Consider the following 22,368-nt stretch of genomic DNA (forward strand, 5'->3'; position numbering starts at 1 on the left):
GGCTTTATCTTACGGGTCAACTCAAAGCAGGTGATGCTGCCATCTAGTGGAATCTGTAAACCCAATGAAAATGAATCCGACCTGAGCAGCCTAAAACCGCGCTTTTCTATAGTGGCTGTAATTGCACTTTTTAGTCCAGTTTTTCCTGTTTGAACTTTATAGATCATTAGTCTGGCATTTAGCCTGAGCAGGATATTTCTGTTGCTTTTAAGGCGAAGTGTTTAATCAAATGACTCACTAATGAATGAGCATCTCCTCCGTTCTGTTTCTCCAAGGAGGCATAAAGCAACTCGAACATACGTCAGTGTTTACATCTATATTTCAGTGGCCCCCACCTTCCATCTCTGAATTGATCTTTCTCTCTTTCTACAACACACCACCCAGCTGCTCCATCCATCCTATCCGCACACCACGTGACCCACTTCTCCTACGTCCTTCAGTAGTTCATTCAGCATGATGGCTGCGGATGCTGCGGATTCTCTCTGCTGCATCCTGCCTCCGCGCCGGTTCTTTCTCCTCCTTCTCACCGTCACCCTTTCCTCCTTGCCGGCCCCAACATCAGCGCTACTCGGTGTCCGACCGGAAGACACCGAGAGCGGAGGACTGTCTGTGCAGGACGGAATATTGAGGGCGACAGAGGGGACCCGCTTCATGCTGAGGGTTTATTACTCCACTTCTCCTGCATCAGAACATCCCAACAACCTGAACATTAACGGAAGACCTGACGCCGCACCTGCCGCTCCGTGGATCGCGTTCATAGAGGAGCCAATTGAGGACAGTGGGGATGCAGAGACGCGGCTCCGGTCTAGCGGGAACCCATGTGAAGAGGAGAATGCCCGCAGCTCTGATATTGAACTGTTGGGTTCTTTTAGATCCACCTCAAGTCACAACTCAGTTTTGGTGGAGCTGCTCGCCAAAGACCTGCGCAGAGATGAGGTTATTAAATATTACTCCATGTGTGCGTTTGATGGGGTGAAATGGGAACACTTCAGCACCAAAGACTTTTGGCTGGCAGTGGTGGAGAGACCTCCGGAGGCTGATGTTTGGCTCCAAGCGGGGGTCTCGGTACTCTTGTTGGGACTGTCAGCTCTCTGCAGCGGTCTGAACATCAGCATGCTGGCCCTGGACCCCGTGGAGTTGCGGGTCCTGCAGAACAGTGGCACAGAAAAGGAGCAGAAATACGCACGGAAAATAGAGTCAGTGCGTAAACATGGGAACTACATCCTTTGCACTGTGGTGCTGGGAAACGTGCTCACAAATACATGTTTTGTGGTATGGATGTGCCAGATTTTAGGAATGACAGCTTTCTCAACTGCCTCATGCACTTTAGGGATATTCTTTATCGGCGAGATCTTACCTCATTCTGTAGCGTCCAGACACAGTCTTGCCATCGCCTCCAAGACCCTCTGCGCAACCCGCTTGCTGATGCTGGTGTTTTTTCCCATCGCCTATCCAGTCTCCAAGATTCTGGACATCATGTTGCATCAAGAAATCAGCAGCTTCTACACCAGGGAGAAGCTAGTGGCCATGCTGCGTGTCACAGATCCCTACCACGACCTAGTCAAAGAGGAGCTTAACATTATCCAGGGAGCCCTGGAACTGAGGACCAAGACCGTAGAGGACGTGCTAACCCCTCTGTCAGACTGTTACATGCTGTCTTCAGATGCCGTGCTGGATTTCTGCACCATGTCCGACGTGATGCAAAGCGGTTTCACTCGCATCCCGGTCTACGAAAACGAGAGGTCCAACATCGTGGACATCCTGTTTGTTAAAGACTTGGCCTTCGTGGATCCAGACGACTGCACCCCTCTGAAAACAATTACTCAGTTCTACAAGCATCCCATGCACTGCGTCTTCAGTGACACCAAGCTAGATGTGATGCTGGAGGAATTCAAGAGAGGTAATTTAACTTTAAATCATGCAGAAGCTCTTTGGAAATACTCTGCATAACTCCTTGTGTATCCTTTGTTTTTACATGTCCAAAACTTGTGCATGACTTACGAGTAAGAAAGAAGTCAGCGTTGAGTGGATGAGGCGCCATATGTTTTGGAACAGTCTCGAGTCAACCGCCTGCCACCTTGGAGTTAAATGCCCTTTGAAGCGACTGTGCACTTAAAACTAAGATTTCAGTGCAGAAGTCAGTGTATACATCAGTCCATTGGCTTAAAGTGGGCCTGCCAGTAAAGTCCTTTGATCCCCCAGCAGTGAGAACCATATGTGAAATGTGATACTGTGTCACACAGTGAGTTTGGTTCAGCCAGAGGTTAGAGACTACCAAGAACCAGAATAGAGTTATCTTAAGAATTTATGTGATGAGAGATTGAAGTAATTTTCCCATGACAGCACTGTGAACTTCATGTAGTCTCACCACCCTTTCTTGTTGCCCCTGTCAACATGTATATGAACTCCAAACATTGCTGTAATATTGAGCTGTTCAAAAAGGAATTTAGGTGGATTCTGATTTCACTGAAGTGGAAGTTGAGGCATTGAATATCCCCCACTCTCACTTAGGCATTTCTTGCTTGATACCAATCAATGCTGATTGATGGTATTGCATCTCACACAGCATCTGTTCAGTATGAGAAAAAGTGTGTCTCCTCCCTCTGGAGGCTATTCAGCATTGTTAAAAACACTCAACAAGATTTAGAATCAGTGCTCTGCACCAAACAATTCAGATGGCTCCGCAACATATAATAAAATATGAAGGGAAATATTTCAATAGCAGTGGTTTATGTCGTGCAGATTAAATCTGCTTTCTAACAAAGAGAGCTTAATACATACCAGTCAAGGGGCAGCAGTTCGCTTTGTCAGGGTCATAAATTAAAATAGCCACTTATAGGGCAGGAGGTCTACTGCCTTTTATAATTCTGGATTATGAAAGATGGCTTTGGCCTTACCTAAGTTATATACACCAGATTCGGCAAGAATTCCAGTGTGTCTAATGTTTGTGTGTTGTATGGAAAGGATGGAAAGATGAGGTCAGGCTTTTCACCTTTATATTATTATTGTGCACTTAATTGTCAGCCCACTGTGACTTTGAAGTTCCCTCCACTCTGTAGGTCAAAGCCATTCAAGCCTGTAGAGCAACCATGAAAAATTCAGCTTCAACCTTCTCCTTCCCCTCTCGCCTGCTTCTCGCTGTGCTCTCAGGGATTAAAGGTTCCTGCTGTTCAGGAAGGATGACTGGAAGCTGTGATGATGTCTCACTGAGAAGGGTGATGGGCAGGGTTGAGGTCTGTTTATAGCTCAGGATGGGAATACCACCAGTTACTTCAGGGTTCTTAAGAAGGACAGTTTATGGAAGATACTATGAAATTGTATAGCTGACTTTTTTTGCTTTCATGTGTTTTTAGGCTTTTATACAGGTTCACCATTTATTAACTTTGTGTCATTTCAGCAATATTTCGTGCAGAGCTCACACATGGCTCAGAGTTGATTATAAAGTGATCTTTATAAACCTGTCTCCAGTAAAGACTGGGGTTGATCACATTCCTTTTTTCATCATCACTAAAAAACTTTTTAGTGGGTGGTAGGTGTAGACTGACAGCCAGACGTAATCATGCTGCTACATGCTCAGGTGTGTAGAATGCCGTTTTTACATTTTCATACTGAAATAAGCAAGACGTTTCCTAAAAAAGTTTTCCTCTGGATGGCGGGATATCTTGCTCCAAAACTGCATTTATAACTCAATTATAACATTAATGCCAGATGATAAATTTAGACACGACACTGACGTACCCCCACTAAACATCACAGATACTGATAATACACAGGATGCCACCTCTTTTTATCAGCTCTGCATTTTCCAAATTAAATGTCAGTATTAAAGAAAACATGTTAGTATTATTTCTTAATTTTAATATTTATGTAGCCTCATAAAACTTTTGTTTTGTTTTTTTTTAACAGAGTTGCACATTCTCCAAGGAAAAATTGTAAACCAGCTGGTTGTACATGTTTCTTTGACAGTGATTAGGAGACAAATGCATACCCATAACCTACAAAAGCTTGTTAAAAAATGTTATTTGATGACTTTAAAGGTTTTATGGGCAGATAAAATGGTGATAACGGTCTCTGATTGAGCGGCTGGATCAGTCTTTAGGTTTGATTAATGGGCACCGGGTCTCACTCTGAGCCAGGCTGGGATGGCTCTGACTCAGACCTGTACCCTTCAGGGACGAAGGTATTGACTATTTTAATTAACAATGAAGATGACAGAAAATCATCTTGAAAAGCTGCTGCCAGTTTCTTGAAGAAACTTTCACTATTCAATAAGTCACACGATCCTTATGCAGAACAGTGTTTCATCATGTGTGCAAGTATTTGGTTTTCCTGCAGTTGTATTAATGTGTCTAAACAACTGCACACTTTCACACTTATGTCTCTTTGAGAAAGATACTTACTTTACTTTACTTAGTTAAACATGCAGGTTAAGTTTCAGTGACAGTTTTGGTCTAATATGAACATGTATATTTGTACAACAAATAAATTAATTCAAAGGGTGGCAATTTATCAAATATTTGTGCATGCAGTGTATGCATAATTGCCCATTTATTTCTGAATCTTTAAATTGTGACTACTACCTATGCGTAAAGAGTTGTCATTGTACTTCTATACTGATGCAAACCTGATGCAAAACTAAAGTTGATGCTGAAGAACAAAATTGTACTGCCATCTAAATATATGTATTTTTTACTCTTTCAGGTCAGACTGTTATTTCTTCATTTGCAATTACTGTATAAAAATGTGATGAGCTATTCAAGATGTATTAATATTTGAATTTATGAGGCTGTGACAAAGAAATGATGAAAAAATAAAAAGTAGGCAACATGATTTTCAGTTTAACTTGAGAAGTACATTAGTGTTAAATACAAAACATGCTTAAAATAGCAAAGTTTTAGGTTCTGAGCTTGTTATTATAAAGTTATTACTAATGCAATGATGCTTAAATAATACAATTTTTAATAATTTGTCTTGATGGAAACTTTCTGTCTTGGTTGATACATTTCTCGTTGTAATGTACAAAACAGTCAAACTTATGTATGTTTTATTGGCTTTGTTAGTGTTTTATAAAGAAAATAATTTAGTACAAAGAATATAAATACACAAAACAAAACATAAAATCTTATTAGTTGTTGTATGTACACATCTAAAACAGCCTTAAAATGTATTGCTGCAAAGCCATAAATTAAGTGTTTCTTCTCTGCACGAAAACACAAAAAAAATAGAAACCAACATGTGCACTATCTGAAAGGACACATGGATTTGCTGCAGGAGTCTGGGAAACTGGTAGAGCAGAAACATTGACAAAAAGGACATCCACGGAGAGCCTGGTTTCACCCTGGGCATGTGTGCCTGCATGTCTGAGTGTGTGCCACTCTGCAAGAGTATTATGTAACACATGAATGATGTAATGCACTGCCTGAGTGCATCAGCAGCTGAGGACAAATCCTCCTCTGATTCACCTGTGCTTTTCAGACAAGCTGACCTGAGCAATGAAAGCAGCCTTGCTGTCTCAGCCAATCACATAAAGCCGCAGTTTGATTTGTAGAGATGGCTGCCTGTCAGTCAATCAGATTTTTTATTTTCTCCTTGTTAAACTGGATTAAAGCATTTGATCCATTTTATCCCTTGGCAGTGATTCCTTAAATCAGGACATCTCTTACAATACAAACTGATGATTTTGTTCAAAATAAGGCTGGAGGCTATTTATATGTCTCTGGCAAAATCTGAGCACTAGTGATGTCATAATATTTGTTAGGTAACTTTGCTGGTCACCAAACTGACTTATGTCTACAGAGTCACAAAGCGAGAGATTAAATATGAAGATAAAAAAGATGACATCAAATTCATACGTTAAATGTAGTAGCATTTTTTTCTTTTGTTCACTATGTAGATATTTTAATATGAGACAGAAACAGATCTGTGTGGACCAGATAGTTTGTCCTTTAGTGCAACAGTAGTATGCTTCTTTTCTTCTCTCTTTCTGGATGTTTAGGGTTTGTGGCACCACTGACTTCTTGTCACATTCACTTTGTTGACCTCACTCAGAGATGCTGTTGGCGCTGTGTGTCTGCATCTGTCAGGCTTGTCTTGCTCAGCTAAACACAGAGAGCGGGGCTGTTGTGTGGGAGGCTTGCTCATGGATCTGTAAAGTGCAGCAGTTTTGTGTTTACAGAGGTGGCGTTATGGGCAGTTAAGTCAGCAGACGCAAGCATACCCCCAAACCTATTGCATAATCATAGTGTTTACATAAGGGGTCAAACCTCAAAATTCCCAAAGTATCTCCAGACAAATCCTTCAATGCTTACTTTATCATCATCTGAAAACTCACATGAGAGCAGTGCTGATGCTGAGATGATTTAAAATCCATCGTCTGAGGTAGATCCCTCCATGTGCTCATAGTCTCTCAACTTTATCTTTAGTGGGTTTTGCTATTTTTCATCTTGACCGCACAGATCAAGTTGGAGGCTATTGACTGGAGTTATTTTTATCCAGTGACGTTGCCTCTTAACACATTGCATGAGCAGTTTTTTTTAGCTTGACTTCACATCTTGAAAGTATTTCACTTATATTCTGTCCCTGCAGGTAAGTCTCACCTGGCTGTGGTGCAGAGGGTGAACAGCGAGGGTGAGGGAGACCCTTTCTACGAGGTGATGGGCATCGTCACCCTGGAGGATGTCATTGAGGAGATCATCAAGTCAGAGATTGTGGATGAGACAGACCTGTACAGTATGTAAAAGCACTCTCAGCTTCAGAATCAGCTTTAGTTTTGTTTATTATTGCTTTCATATATTGCAGTTTGCTATGTTTGTTTAGCTATGGTGTTTATTTATAACTGAAAAAAACATTATTACAGCATAGTTACATATTATTAGATGGTATGTTAGTGGAAGCACAGTATGTGCTGCAGCATCTTACTGCCATCCACTCCTCTGTTTCTGCATCAAATTATTGACTCTACTTTCCCTCTCCTGCTGTTTCCAGCTCTTTTCTGATGCATAATTAAATAATGTGAATAAATGACCCAGGCTCACACATAATCACCATAATCCGCTTACTTTTAATTGGCTGGAAAGGCTCTCGACAGAAAAGCATTCAAATGGCAATCTCCCCTCCTGTCATATCTAATCTGTCCTGTTACAGTTGTGGGAACATGCTTTATTGTTCAAAAAACACAAAAATTCCTCCTAAAAGCCAGGAATATAACATTTTTAAATGTGTTGCACTTTTACACTCAGGATGCCAGTGTTGCACATATTGTGAGTGCATTATTTATTTGTGTCCATTTGTGTGTGTTTATAGCAGAGGGAGTTCTTCTTTTCAGACGAAGGATGTTACAGCATCAGTTATTCCTATTGCAGCTTTGATGTATTTAATGGATTATTATATATTTAATAATTCTCTAATCCACAGAGTATTTATCAGTAAATTTATCAGTCTGAGGGGTGCTCACAGCACCAGATAATCCCCAGCTATCTGCAGCTGCATAAAAATACCCTGAGCATGAAGAATATTAAGTACCAGCTAATGAGGTCAGTGGAACATCAGAGTAGTAGCTAATTCTATTTTATGCTAACAAAATTACCGTGCACATCTAATAAGACATACCTAATCAGTGAAAAAGAACATATTTACCTCCATCTCCTATTGTTTGAGCATGTATGTTAAATCTACTTTGATTACATGCACTTTTAATAATTTGCAGTCTGTGTGTGCTCATAGCTGACAATCGGACCAAGCGGCGAGTCTCCAACCATGAAAGGAAGCAACAGGATTTTTCCATCTTTAAAGTGGCAGAAAATGAGCTGAAAGTGAAGATCTCGCCACAACTGTTGCTCGCCACACACCGCTTTTTAGCAACAGGTAATTTCTACAAGGTTCACACAGGAGATCAAATTAAAGTGTAGGCATGCAGTGGGAAACATTTTCCTTTTAATCTTTTTTTCATGTGAGCCACAAGTGTTTTTATATTCTTTCTGTCTTGTAGAAGTGGAGCCTTTCAGGCTGTGTCACCTGTCTGATAAGATCTTGCTGCGTCTCATCAAACATCCCAGCGTTGTACAGGAGCTCAAGTTTAACCCCAAGAACAAACATGCTCCTCAACACTACCTATATCAAAGAAACAAGCCGGTGGACTACTTCATCTTGATCCTCCAGGTAATCCCAAACTCACAGGTTGTTAAATTTACGTGACAGTCACTTAGTTGGAGTCACTCGATTAGATAAATAATGAAAGCATTAATTTTACATTTAAAACATAAAGCTCTGACTTATTCCATTTTATGCTCATGTTTTAGGGCCGAGTGGAGGTAGAGATAGGGAAGGAGGCTCTCCGGTTTGAAAATGGAGCGTTCTCCTATTACGGCATGCCAGCACTCATCCCACCTCTGCCTACTTGTAAGTTGCTGCATACAGATAATATTGTAATGCACTTAATGAGGAGTCGGTAATAGGAGTTACAATCAGAGCAGATGCAGCACCCGTGGTGGATGGTTTTCCCTGTGTAAATGCCACCCAACGTCTGTCCTGGCCTGCAGCAGAGACTGTGGCAAAAAAGTAATTAAGAGAAGTGATTTCAGAGAATTTCCCAGTGGAAGGACATGACCTGCACAGGATTAGATGAAATCCAAGCTAAGACTGCTGAGCAAGCAGAAAGCCTGCTTCTATCTCTCATTTCTTATGGAGCTTGTGAGCACATTTTAAATGTTTGCTGTTCATGGCGGAGTTTAAAGCTCTTGGCGCTCCCATTAAACATTTAAAAAATCCTTCTTAGGAGTTTACTGATTTAAGAATTTTTCCTCAAGCAGCTTCAGAAGTATTATAGCTGAAAACAGCAAGTTTTATTTTTTTATTTTTTCCCCTTTCTCTTTATCTTTCCTCAGTGGATGACACAAGAAGCATTTATTGCCATTTTTTTTATTATAAGTATGCTCGCAGAAGATGTTGAAATTCCTGTATTTTCCAAGTTCTGTCATATAGATTTAACTCAACATCCGTAGATATTATTCATACTTGAGGCTCACACATAATTATGGTGACTTTATACCATCACTGTCAGACAATTAAACTTGGCTTAAGTCCCATCTTACAATAATGTACAACTATTTCTGTTTTTTCACTTTGCTGTTGACCAGGATTAGATAATGGTTAGGTGTAGGTGAAAACATGATATTTGCATCATGTCACCTGAGGGATTCCCTGTAAACCAATCGACCTAATATAAATTCTCACCTTCTGGTATGATGCTGATAGTTGAGCTCTGGTACATCTAGAGGCTTTAGAGGTTTCTGCAATTTCAATTGATTTCACTTACGCCCAATTTAATTTATAGGACAGGATTAATACCTGTCTACATAAGGCAAGGTTGTCCACATCTGGTCTTTGGGAACTACTTCTCTGCAGGTTTTAGATATATCTAAAACCTGCAGGGCAGTGGCCCTTGAGGACTGGATTTAAACAACCCTGAAAGGGATAGCTGGTATAGCTTAACCTTATAGCTGGTTAAGTATGTTAAACATGTTAAGCCACAATGTAAAGATTATTAACCAGCGAGAATAGAAAGGAAGTCACAAGCCTTAGGAGGGTAAAGAAACATTTCTGCAGCCTTTTAAATGCCTAAAAGCACAGCAGCCTCCATCAGTCTCCATTTGTGGAACCACAAAGAGACTTCATAGACGGCTGCCAAACAACACTGAGTGATTAAAGGTGAAATGTCATGGTCAGGCTGGTAAACCTTATTAATGCCAGTCAAACATGAATATCACAGTAACAATTTGTGGGGATGTTTTTCTTTGAGATGTGCTGGAAGCCTGGAAGTTAGGATGGATTGTGGGAAGGATTCAGAAAAATGCAAAGATCCAGTCAAATTTAGACCTGAAAGCAGCAGAGATGGAAAGACCTGATAACAACTGCACCAATGATCCCTACTGAGTTTGGAAGGGGAGTATTCAGCCAGGAAAGGTGCAAGCAGCTGCATCAAACAAGTGTTGCATTAAGGGTTTAAATAGTTTTTAGAATGGTAATAGTATTATTTTCAATGTACTTAAAAAGCTGTATTGTGAAGAGGTATGTCTTTAATGAGAGGAAAGAAAGAAAAAAAATTGGAATCTGAATGTGGAAAACTTAAAAGACTTGAAAACTTTCCAAATGAATTATTTCTCATCAACTTCTTTTGCACTACCTGATCATTACTGACTCGAGAGAAAAGATGCACAACTAAAAGAATATTTTTTTCCTTTTGTTCTGTTCAGCTCACAGGTATAGCTCGCGTGGTAGTGGCCTGAACCAGTCAGATTTATTACTGAGTGGAAGCAGTGTGGGTCAGCTCACAACAGGCGGGGGGATCTATTTACCAGACTACTCTGTCCGACAACTCACAGACCTGCAGATCATCAAGGTTACAAACACAAATACTCAAACACAATGCAGAAACATACAAAAAACACACCATCATTATAAACTAAATTAAACTACTAGTTTCCTGTTATTATAAACTCAATTAAATCTATAATTTCCTGTGCACTGAGGGCAATAATTTGGGATCACAAGCAAGAAAGTGCACTTTTAAGCACCCTTCATTTAATCTTAAAATTTTTGAAAATCTGCTCTTTTCCCTTGCTGCAGCATTAGCCTTTGATATGTCCTAATCCCCAATTCTGACTGAACACAGACATCCTGTCTCTCACTCTCTCCTCCACCAACCCTCTTTCCTTTAATCACTGAGAATAATTGAGCTCCTTTTCAAGCATGGATATTTTTGCCTTACATGACTGAAATGCCCTCTCCCTTCACCTCTTCTTCTCTTTATCCAAATACAGTTCAAATACATCCTGCTTGTATTACACAGGTGTTATACGGCTATGAAGGCAGCCATGCATGCATGCACATATGCAAGACTGATGATAACACTTCTATTCTCTGAACCAGATCACCAGAAACCACTACCAGAATGCCCTAACAGCCACCCGGATGGACAGCTCCCCTCAAACACCAGATGCTGTGGATCCTGACCCTAAAGGGAGGCTTCCAGTGCCCGAGGCTCGCTCAAACAGCATCGCCTTCCCCCTCATGAACACACACACTCGGATGGGGCTGGCACGCCTTGCACACCTCCATCCCCATGGTGGCCTTCGCAACACTTCCCAGCTCAATGAAAGAAATCGCATTGTTCGTAAGTTGTGCATGTGCTTATGTAACAAGTCAAACAATTTGGGAAGATCAGAACACGGGTTCTCAAAGAGTCAGTTATCACCTGCAGAGGCCATACAAATAATTCACTCCCCATTAAATCAACTTTCACAAGTAAATATAGATATGAAATCTGAGCTACCTCTTGCACACTTTTATTTACTGATTTATAGTTTCGCTTCTGTGTTCACTGATAGTCTTCATTCAAAAGACAAACAACAACTCCATTAAATTGATTTGATGAAGTAACTTGAGGAGAAAGATGATCTTTAAACGTTCAAACTCATGCAAATTAAAGTGGTATGTAGGCCCCGAAACCTGACAGAAGCAAACTAAGATGAATGTTGTTCTCTTGCCATTTAACTGTAAAATATCAGCTAATGTGTAAAAAGTTAGCTAAACTTTGAATATAAGTCATTTAAATGACTTCATATTGTATTGTATGTATGACTCATGTACTGTACATATGTCATTCACTCCTTATTACTCACTCACAAAACTGGTGCAAACAAGGCTTTAACCAATCTGTACTGGTTTTAAGGCTTATGGTATTCACCACATGCCATCTGTCTTGTGCATTTAGTTTGTGTGTTTTTGTTTTCATCATTTAAAAAAAAGTCACTGGACAGATGGTCCCATTACTTGTTGATAAAAGAGTAGTTTATATTGTCAGGTTTTTTTCTTTTCTTTTCTTTTCTTTTCTTTTCATCTACAGATTTCTCAATTAAATCCTTTCTACAGCTACTATCTCATCTTTAGTTGGAATCTAAATCCTTAATCCTAAATCCTAAATAGGTCACGGTTATGTTTAACCTTTTGGGTAAACCCTGCCCAAATGAATGATTAAATAAATAAATGAAAGCACCAACTGAAGCAGTAAAGTTTTTACTTCCCTCAATGAGGAGGGTTGTAAACAAGCTGGTTTTGTATTAGTTCTCGGTTCATTGGTCTAATTTAATCTTCTCAGGCAGTAAATCTGATGGACAGAGGAGTCCAAACGATACAGTATTCCTTCGCATGGATGAGATTCCCTACATACAAGAGGATCGGCCAGAAAGTTCTGGAGACAATGGTAAGCACTGCTCCATACATCATACATTCATGCCTTTAATCTGCCACAAAAACAGAAAGTGTTCAGTGATCCCAGTGATTCATCATGCAAATTTAGGCTTTAAAAGCCACTGAGCCACCAAATTTCAAATTTAAGTCCATATAAGAGACGATTTTCAAAAATTGATGCACAAAGTGGAATATTGGTGTATAAATGCTTTAAAGGATGCTTTAGATTGGTCATCAAATCCCCAAAAATTAGTACGGTGTGTAAAAGGTAAATAAAACCAGAATGTAGAGATTTGCAAAACACATGAACCCAAATTTCATCCCCAATCGAACAAAAACAATTTATCAAATGTTGAAACTGGGACATTTTACAATTTTATGGTAAAATATTAACCCATTTTAAATTTGATGACAGCAGTGCATTTTAAAAAAGCTGGACACAAGTGGACACAAAGCAGAAATGCTGCGATCTTCTCTAGGCCAAAACTTATTTAAGATGGGAAAGTGGAAAACTGTTCTGTGGTCAGATTAATTAAAATTTGGACATTTTTTAGAAACTATGAACACTGTGTCACGTGGACTACAGAGGAGAGAAAACATCCAGCTTTTTATTAGTGGACAGTTCAAAATCCTGCATCTCTGATGGTTTGGGTTGCATTAGTGCCTATGGCATGGGTAGCTTACACATCTGTGAAGGAATCATTAATGTTGAAAAGTATATAGAGTTTTTAGAGTACAATGCTCCCATCCAGACATCTCTTTCATGCACATTTTGCTTCCTTTATTAATCTGTTAGTGGTCTTAAAGCAAATAATATTGCAGTATTGAATACCACCAGTGTTAATATGTTGCACACGTAAAGTTTCTGGATTAGATTCTTAGTTTCACCAATAAATTTCACTCATGTCAGCTTCATTTTACTAAGTCTGCTCTTAACTGTATCCTACAGATGTGCCTACAGAGCCGTCCACATCTCCCTTCATCAGCTCCCTGTCTCTATCCAGCTCTGAGGAGAACATTGGAAAGAAGCTTTTGCGTAAATTGAGTGAGTAATTTGTCACGAACACCCTTACCACAGCTCACCCACACATATCGTCAGATGTGCCTGAACTTTTCTGTCAGCCACAGCAATGGTCCCAAGTGTATCTTAGCAACAGGTGTCATCCCCCTCAACAGGCACATCCTCCAGATGCAGCTATCCTCATTTGCTCACATACATGACTCATTTAATTTTACTCAGCCATTTCTGGAAATAGCTGCACTATTGTCTACAGCATGTGCCAACCCATGACAACTGTAACGCAGATAAAATATATAGTCTCAGGCAGAGTGCAGGGGAAAATGTATCTTAACCAGTGCTGATGCATCAGAGTTTCATGTTCTCCTTTGTTTCTAGGTAACAAGAAGAGGAAAAAGTCTCGGGATGGAGAAAAGAGTTTGGAGGAGGGTTCAGAGCAGCCACCAGTGACAAGCTAGCACAGTGACACTGAGGAGGAGGGATGAAGCATGCTTCCTCTTTCTCATTCACTGGGTACCCTCATTACTGTCACCTCTTCAGGCTCCCTTCAAGCTCCGACTCAACCCTCACATGAAATGGAGCCATCCTATCTTCTGTAGCCATCAATAATTCTCAGGACCCCTCTGAAACATTGGCTCCCTCTCTGCCTGACCCTGAAAAAATACTTGATTAGGAAAATCTAAACATCTAAGTGATGGATTTATCCAGCCTTACACTGGACAGTATGGACCCAGCTGGTTTTAATCACATTTATGATGCAAACCTCATCCATGTTACCTTTTATATAGTAGTTGTAGTCATAATTTTAGCACAGATTTACTGCATTTTAGCTATAGTGTGTTGTTACTAAAAAACCTCTCAGTATTCAACCTAACAAGGTTCTTAGACAGTATCTGAGCCAGCTGTTACTTTTTACGTGATCAAACACTGAAAATACTGATTTTTCTTCATTAAATGTTACTAAGAGGCAGTTCCCACACCACTGAAAATGTTTGCACAGGGAACTGTCCTAATGTTGCCAAAAGGGCGCCACCTACTGCCAGCTTAACAGAACACACAATTAAAAGGAGAAAGCCACTAAAAAAAGAGCACAACTTTCACTTAAAACTAAATACTGTTACAAAAAAAGATATACAATAATCAGTTCTCAGCATGAGTGACCACTTACTGAATGAGGCAGATGCAGACTGTTGGAAACAAAAAGAATATGGTTCCTTAGATGATTGTTAAGTGTCTGGATTACCAAATGAAATTGAAAAAAAATATTAGTTCATCTAAAACACAGAAAATTGCTCCAGTTTATCAGCATACTTACACATTTGTCTACAAAATGCAGCATCCCAACTGAGATGCATGTTACATGTACAGGACATCTTTTTTGTTTGTTCTCCCATTAAGACATGGTCTTTGCTCTACATATGTTGCTAAACAGATGTAATTGTAGTTTTTCAATCAAACACCCTCACTGGTCTATTTTCTTTCTTGATGTTTAAAAAAAAGGCTTGTAAGTCTGTTATTTGAGTACATTCAGTCAACACTGTCCGTGCACTGACGATGATTTCCATTATCTCCATATATCTGTAATTTTCATATGTACAGTTCATCTCTTACAGGGACACTGGAGCTACATACACCACTTAAAAATAAGCTGGGGGGTTATGAGCGTCTGGGATTTCTGGATCTGTGGATATACAGGAATATTCTAGAAGAAGTAGTTGCTAATTGCATGTATGTTTCTGCTGCTGAATCGTCCCCATAGAAATCCTTGTATTTACACTTGCATGCTCATGTAAAAGATTAATGAATATTAAGTAGGATGCCGATTTCTACTGTATTCTCCCCACTAAGCTAGATGTAGATTTTATGAGTCTTGCAAAAGACTGCAGCCTGAAGTTTAATAGTAAATCCTTCGGGGAGTTGCTGATAAGGCACAAGGGGATGGAGCAACAGTACGTTGCTCAATGAAAAAAAAAAAAATGTTCAAGCCATTTCTCAAAAGAAAAAAAAAATGTACAAGTGCAATAATGTAAAATAGGATTTGACTCATTTTAAAATGTCCAAGGTGAACTACGCTGATATTTGCCTGATGAAAGCAATACGACACAGACTGACGTCACGCCACCGCCCCCCCCATCCAAACATACAATCGCACGCAGGTGGTGTGTGGGGACAGTCAGTGATTTCATTCACTCTGCTTACGTAAGTACAAAGAATACTGCACTGCTGAGCTATTCAAAATGACCCCACCACAGACAAAGAACAAGCAAGGGGGAAGCCTTTTGATCTGACGGCTGACTCAGACAGAGAGGATTTGTGGGTCAGGGACTCTAAGCAGAATGCTTTTAAAGACTTTGCAATAGGTTTACATTGCTCTATATTTGTAAAGACTGGGAAATTGTTTAGGATAAACAAGCGAAGGTAAATTTTATATTTAAAATTCAGATGATTATATATGTTACACAGAGATATGAAAATACGTACCATATAGTCTAAAGAGGGAATAATTGCAACATTAATAAATATACTTGACTATTACCCGTCTTTCTCATTTTGTTTCCACTGTTTATATTTCCTCATGTAATATTTCATTATTATCTTCTACTTAATATGTGCCCATGAACATGTGTGCAAACAATGCAAACACAATATTTATAGTTCTTTATTGGATTAAGTCAGTCATCCTATCCCTATCTTCCACCTTGACTAAACATTTTTACAGGTGCACTGTGCATATAGAGATACTGTTTGATAGCAGCCTGGTTGATGATTACTGTGTTTGTCTCATGAGTCTTGCTTAATATTACACTAGTACTATGGGCAGTCAACATATACAGGCAGGTACCTGACAGAACTGGAAACATCCAAACCTTCAGCAGAATTGCAGGGCTCAGATTTCTCTTTTGAGATCATTCGTTGTCATTTGTGCTTATGTTAATTCAAGCTGGGAAAAAAAACACTACATGAATTCAGATTTAAAGTGAGGTAATTATTGCAACCCGAGTGGGCAGAAGACTTTAGCAAATACAATAATAATAATAATAATAATTATTATTACATATGCAAAGTACAACACAATCCTGAGAACAAGCATTTAAATTTCATCCAGCAATAAGAGTTATCATTCATTAAATCTGTTTCCTAGAGGTTTGTCAGTCAGTTTGGTTCAGTTAATGTTGCCCTGTTTTAAGTGTTTTTAGCAATAGCTGCTGCTAAGTAAATAAAAGTGGAAATATGCTATTATCACTTTGATTAAAGGAATTACAGTATAACACTGAACATTTATAGACAAGAGTCAGCACTGCTGAGGTAACTGTAATTCTATTTATACAGTCACAGAGTTCTTAATCATCTAAACAATCCTTAACAATTAACTAATAATACACAACATGTGGAAAATAAAAGGGAAAAAGTAAATAAGATGCTTTACGTAAGTGACAAACAAAGAGAAGATAAAACAGTAACCTATGAACATGATAACATAACTGTAATGATCTAAAAGGTTTTGTGGTATATGACAAGATTGATATCTACAGTATCTTTAGTTAAAACATAAAGGAAACTGGGCAAGTTTATATCTGTGGCAAAAAATCTTTGGAAACAAATGTCCCTGGGATCAGATCGGCTCAGAGCCCAGCAGCAGGGAATGATGAGAGCTAAGGATATTTTCTTCTACTGCACTTTAGTGACGGCCTCATGGATGGACTCGGCCACATAGTCGATGTTCTTGGTGGTCAAACCACACATGTTGATGCGACCACTGGCCATTAAATAGATATGTTTCTCCTTCACCATGTATTCCACTTGTTTGGCTGCAGGAAAAACAACAGATCAAGATGTTTTAATTCATTTACAGCTGATCAGTCAATCAAAAGGGATCAATGGTAAAATTTCTATTTCACCCCCCCATCACATAAAGTCAGCATCTTCTGTGCAGATCTTTCAACTTTAATGACAACATTAACCAGACTAGTTCCCATGCTGTGTGTTTGGTCATTGTGCTGAGGTGCTTTCGTTATCTGTAGGTCCTTGAACTCACAGTTCAGTCCTGTGAAGCTGAACATGCCAATCTGGTCAGTGATATGGTCCCAGGTCCCTGGTGTTCCCAGTGCTTGAAGCTTGGCTTTCAGCTGAGCCCTCATCAGCAAGACCCTGTCAGCCATGGTCTTCACATTGTCCTTCCTAAAGAAAAAAAGAAGAAGGAAAACTCAATTTCTGTGACTGCTGCCACTCATGCACAGCCTTAAGGGAGAAGGAGATTTTTGTGCCAACCATTCAGAGAAGAGCTCTGGGGAGTTAAGAGTGACAGCAACTATGCGAGCTCCCTGAGACGGTGGGTTGGACCAGGTGGTCCTGACAACCTTCTCCATCTGAGAGAGAATCCTTTTCAGGTTGTCTCCATCATGGGCCACAATTGTCAGGTTGCCAACACGCTCATCTGATGAGACAAAAACAAGTCACAGGTGCAACAATCCTGCTGTTCATTTTAGGAGACCGCGCTGACATAACTACATCCACAGCTGCAGTTTGAAGTCAGAATATAAGAGATACAACATTTATTTAGATTGCTGCTTTGACATCATTTAATCTTTCCAGAAAGTTCACATAAAAATGTAAGCGCCTTAGTTTATTTTATATGAGAGGACTCACTGTAGAGACCAAAGTTCTTGGAGAACGACTGAGCACAGAACATTTCGAAGCCCATGGAGACAAAGTAACGTATGGCCCAGGCATCTTTCTCCAGACTACCTGAGGCGAATCCCTGATAGGCCGAGTCGAAGAACACAAAAAGCTTCCTCCTCTAGAAAAGAGCAAGATAATGAATGAATGAATGAAATGAATGAAAAATACTTTATTAATCCCAAAGGGAAATTCAATTATAATCATCAATAAATCATCAATCATAAAGTTTCAATGATATTCTGTTAAAAATGACACTTCTTTTAGTGATGAATGTACAGACTGTTTTGTATTTGTATGCTTGCACTGCGTAAGTATTGTAATCTACCATCATAACTTCAGCGATTTGCTTCCATTGCGTCTGTGTGGGGTCTGTTCCAGTTGGATTATGGGCGCAGGCATGCAGGACAACGATCGAGCGTTCTGGACAACTCTGCAGAAGAAAAGAGAGGAAAACATAATGTAAACAGTCAATGAAAAAAGTGTCAAAAACTGAGTAAAATTGTCACACACTCCTTACCTCTAAGTCACCAAGGAAACCAGCCAAATCAAGACCTCTCTTCTCTGCGTTCCAGTATTTGTATGGATGGACGTCTTCCAAGCCAGCACTGGCAAATACAGCATTGTGATTTTCTGAAACAAACAACAAAGAAAACTCTGATGATCAGTTTACATTTTACTACAAAGCAAACACCGTTTTATTGGTGTTTTTCACATCTATGTCGTTAAAAAAACCTCTGATAAGATAATAGTATTACAACATGTACTAATACAAAGCGTAAACGACATCTAAAGTCTACTCCAAGTGTAAAGATCCCTCTGTTAAGCAATCAAAGTCCTCCAACGATGGGCTTGTCTTCAAGGGGAGGATCTTTTCTACTTTTTGCTGCTTCGCTATTTATTTTGTGTGTGTGAACATAGTTTTACCCCAAGTAGGTGCAGACACGTAGACGGGTGTTTTTGTGTTGTTGTTTCCATTATAGAATCGTCTGAGGAACTCTGCACCTATTTTTAAAGCACCAGTACCACCCAAGCACTGGACAGCTCCCACCTAGCCAAAACAGAAAAGATTTGTCAGTTTAGATGTAAATACATGAGGAAGTGAAGCGCTGCATGCTTTTTTTTTTTTTTTTTTTTTAAAACAACACCAACCCTGTCCTCCTGGATAGCAGGACTGTTATCTCCCAGTGCAATCTTGGAGGCAGATGATCTGAACTCAGGGAGACCCAGGATAGGCAGGTACTCGTGGTTTAGCCTATCATCATGCACAATGATCTTCTCCACCTTTTTCACCACTGGCAAAACCCAGGGCTTGCCTTCATCTGTCCTGTAGGCTGCAAGGAACAACATAATTAATAATATATATAAAGTAAAATAAAAGTACTACTACTGAAGTACCAGAGTACAAGGTAGTAGAATTACACCTTGATGTGAACATCAGGTATGAACCTGATGCTAGAAATCTACCATTCTGGTTGTATCTGAATAGAATGTCTTTAGTAAAATAAAATAAATAAATAAACAAAAACTTGTGGGCTTTAATAGCATTTATCCCATTGATGTGCATAAGACTTTCCTTTCTTGATGTAGAAATGCCTTCTTTTGACACATTTCTGGATAATATAGGTAAGCAAAGTGGCACATTTGAGTTCAGCACCATTAGGTAGGTAGAATGGCTAACAGTGAGCTGTTTCTTTGTAAGTGACATATACTTTCATGTGTTGTACGTTTACACCTGCCGAATTTCATGTCATTACCTGATAAGGAGTTAAGTATTCAATAACCTCTTTACTTCAGAATAGAGAAAAGCAGCAGATCTTTATGGTTAAAAAGTTGCTGCTGTAACTTGTGGCATGTATTGTAATTAATGCTATCTTATTGTTTAACATACTACTCATTTTAGCTCTATAAATAACTTTTAGTGTGTGGCACCAGAAACTGTGTGGCCTACATTTACCAGCTGCACAGAAGTGTTTGACCATCTGCAGCTCTGTGTATCTTGCAGAGGGATTGGGATTATAAAAGCCTCAGCTCTTAGTACTAATCACGGGACTCAGATGGCCTAGTCCTGCTTCAGCAGAGCTACACATAAGTTTCTCCCGTTATTCTTACATAGTTTGATTTACTAACCCTAATCATATTGCAATGAAATTAATACAAGAAACAACTGTACTGATAACCGAAATGTCCCATTTGCTTGCTTTACAGATAAAGTCAGACAAAGCCATGCAAATTTAAACTGCTGCAAGGAGCATTTTCTGGTGTAGCAACAGTAGAGTAATCCAATCCACTGCCTGGTCCACAGAGCCAGAGGTTATGTAGCAGAATAGCAGATAATTGGAGAAAAATAAAACCAAAGGGTGAGGGCAGAAGTGATTTAGTTCATTATTCCACACTTTTTCAAGACAAATGACATTGTTAAGAAGTGTGTAATCACTATTGATGTGGCTTACCTATTTTTGTTAACAGTTGGAAAACAATATTAGCTTTATTGATAAGATGGAGATACCAATAAGTCTGTGATCTGTCAGACTGTGTTACAGTGCTATATGGAGTAAAACACTGGATGACAAATTGGTATTTTCGTTCATATCATGGTAACATGGTCGCAGGAAAACACCTGAAGGGGTAACGGACACTTTAGAGACTTTTCAGTTCAGTGTGCCATCTTCCGCTAGCTTCTTAAATTACGCTAGGTTAGACGCTCTAGCCAGCTTATTACCCCGGGTAACCGTTGCCATGGCTAATAGCTTCCCTGCGGGCAACTTACCTCCCACTCCGAGGTTCACCTTATTGGGAAACTGGTCGTTGTTGAAGTCTTGCGTTAGCTTGAAAACAGCTACAGGGACTGCTTGTGGGACCTCACAAAATACCGACATGGTTTCTTTTTCCTAGATGCTGTAATAACCAGTAACCCGAGCGGCTTGCGAACGGGATGGAAGAAGACTTTCACCTTCAACTTATATTTGGGGACTATAAAGTGGGCGTATGTGGTTCGACCAATAGGAACCCGACTTTCCCATCGCAGCGCCGCTCCATGTCAGGTCAAAGTTCAAGAAAACACACGCACTAAGGCTGTAGGCCAATGAATGCGTCCATCGCATGACTGACAAATCTCACAACAAATGTCTGTGATTCTTAGCGTTGCTGCATTGACACAAAATACCACAGGGTGGCGCCAAAACATTGAGAGAGGTTGTAGGTTGCCACAGAGTCAAGGCATACTGGAGAAACTGGTAGAATAAGTTTGGTCTACACTGGGTATCTACAATTTAAAAAAAAAAAACTCATACAGGGCAACTTATGAATTTGTGCAAAGTCAGAGGCCAGACTTCTCATCATAAATGTCAGTTTGAATCAGCCCTACATAAGGAGAGAGTCAGGACTCCACACTGTATGAGTGAATGCGTGTAAAACTGTTTAAATTAATATGTGCAAGTATCTTCATCTGTTTTGTCCTGAGGACCACTGTTGAGATATGGTATAAACATTCTGGCTTCTCTGTGCTCTCCCCAGAGCTGTCTGCAGGAGCTGAAGTGGTTGATAAATGAATGCTTGTCCAGCCTGCTTTTCTCCACTGGGAATGCAGCTTCGTTGGAAAGCAGGCCAAGGGGTGACGGAGGCCTCAGTGTCAACTCTTAGTATATTGTCCAGTAAATTAGTGGTGGAGATGACAAGGTATGTTTACTCAGTCAGTAATGTTGTAACACTTTACTCAATATTTTTATTGAACACACAGAGTAATACTAATGTAATTATAATACTGAATGTAGTACAGTTTTTCATCATGGATAGCCATGTATATATCCTCAATCATGGTCCTCGAGAGCTGGTGTCCTGCAGATTTTAGAAGTTTCCCTGTTGCAACACATCTGTTTCAGACTCATACTCTTGATGTCAAGCTCTGCACCAGTCTGCTAATTACCCACTGATTTCTGTCAGGTGCGTTGCAGCAGGAAAACTTTTGAAACCCTGCAGGACACTGGCCATCAGGGACCAGGATCGAGGATCCCTGATGTACAACATAATAACTCTGCATATAATTAGTAATTCCTTACTTAAAGCTGTTTTTAATTAATTTAAGACTGTGAAAAGTGTCATGTGTGTTTTTTTTTAAATCAGCTGCCTATTTCTAAAAAGCATAGCATGAGAAAACCTCAGTTAAAGCCTTTAAAACTCTAAACACACTTTTTTCCGCCCAGTGGTTCACTTCATGCAACACAGGAAGCTGATAAAAAGTTACTATCTCACCATTTCAATTTGCTGCAACTTCCAAATCTAACTGCTTAATTGTTAACTTATCAGTCAAGATGTCAACATTACAGAGATGCCAAAGGTAAGTCCCCTTTCATAACAACAATGAGAGATAACAGCAGCAAGAAAAAGAGGTAGAGGGAAATTTGCAAAAGCAAACCGTTATATACAGT

General features: G+C 39.6%; 2 protein-coding genes across 2 annotated transcripts; one reads left to right on the top strand and one right to left on the bottom strand.

Moving 5' to 3' along the window:
• The first annotated feature begins 177 nt into the window (after positions 1–177).
• Positions 178–15,595, top strand: LOC121655468 (metal transporter CNNM1). The gene is made up of 10 exons (XM_042010146.1): positions 178–1,900; positions 6,586–6,729; positions 7,723–7,863; positions 7,988–8,157; positions 8,298–8,397; positions 10,251–10,396; positions 10,927–11,170; positions 12,155–12,259; positions 13,196–13,291; positions 13,643–15,595. Exons 1-10 carry the CDS (start codon positions 454–456, stop codon positions 13,720–13,722), a joined length of 2,673 nt encoding a protein of 890 aa, XP_041866080.1. The 5' UTR covers positions 178–453; the 3' UTR covers positions 13,723–15,595.
• Positions 14,757–20,908, bottom strand: got1 (glutamic-oxaloacetic transaminase 1, soluble). Its single transcript, XM_042010148.1, has 9 exons — positions 20,712–20,908; positions 19,094–19,275; positions 18,869–18,992; positions 18,462–18,574; positions 18,270–18,374; positions 17,912–18,062; positions 17,534–17,699; positions 17,301–17,443; positions 14,757–17,073 (listed from the first exon to the last, which is right to left on the bottom strand). Exons 1-9 carry the CDS (start codon positions 20,818–20,820, stop codon positions 16,934–16,936), a joined length of 1,233 nt encoding a protein of 410 aa, XP_041866082.1. The 5' UTR covers positions 20,821–20,908; the 3' UTR covers positions 14,757–16,933.
• Between the last annotated feature and the right edge of the window lie 1,460 nt (positions 20,909–22,368).

Source organism: Melanotaenia boesemani, chromosome 16, assembly GCF_017639745.1.
Source record: "Melanotaenia boesemani isolate fMelBoe1 chromosome 16, fMelBoe1.pri, whole genome shotgun sequence".
Taxonomy (NCBI): Eukaryota; Metazoa; Chordata; class Actinopteri; order Atheriniformes; family Melanotaeniidae; genus Melanotaenia; species Melanotaenia boesemani.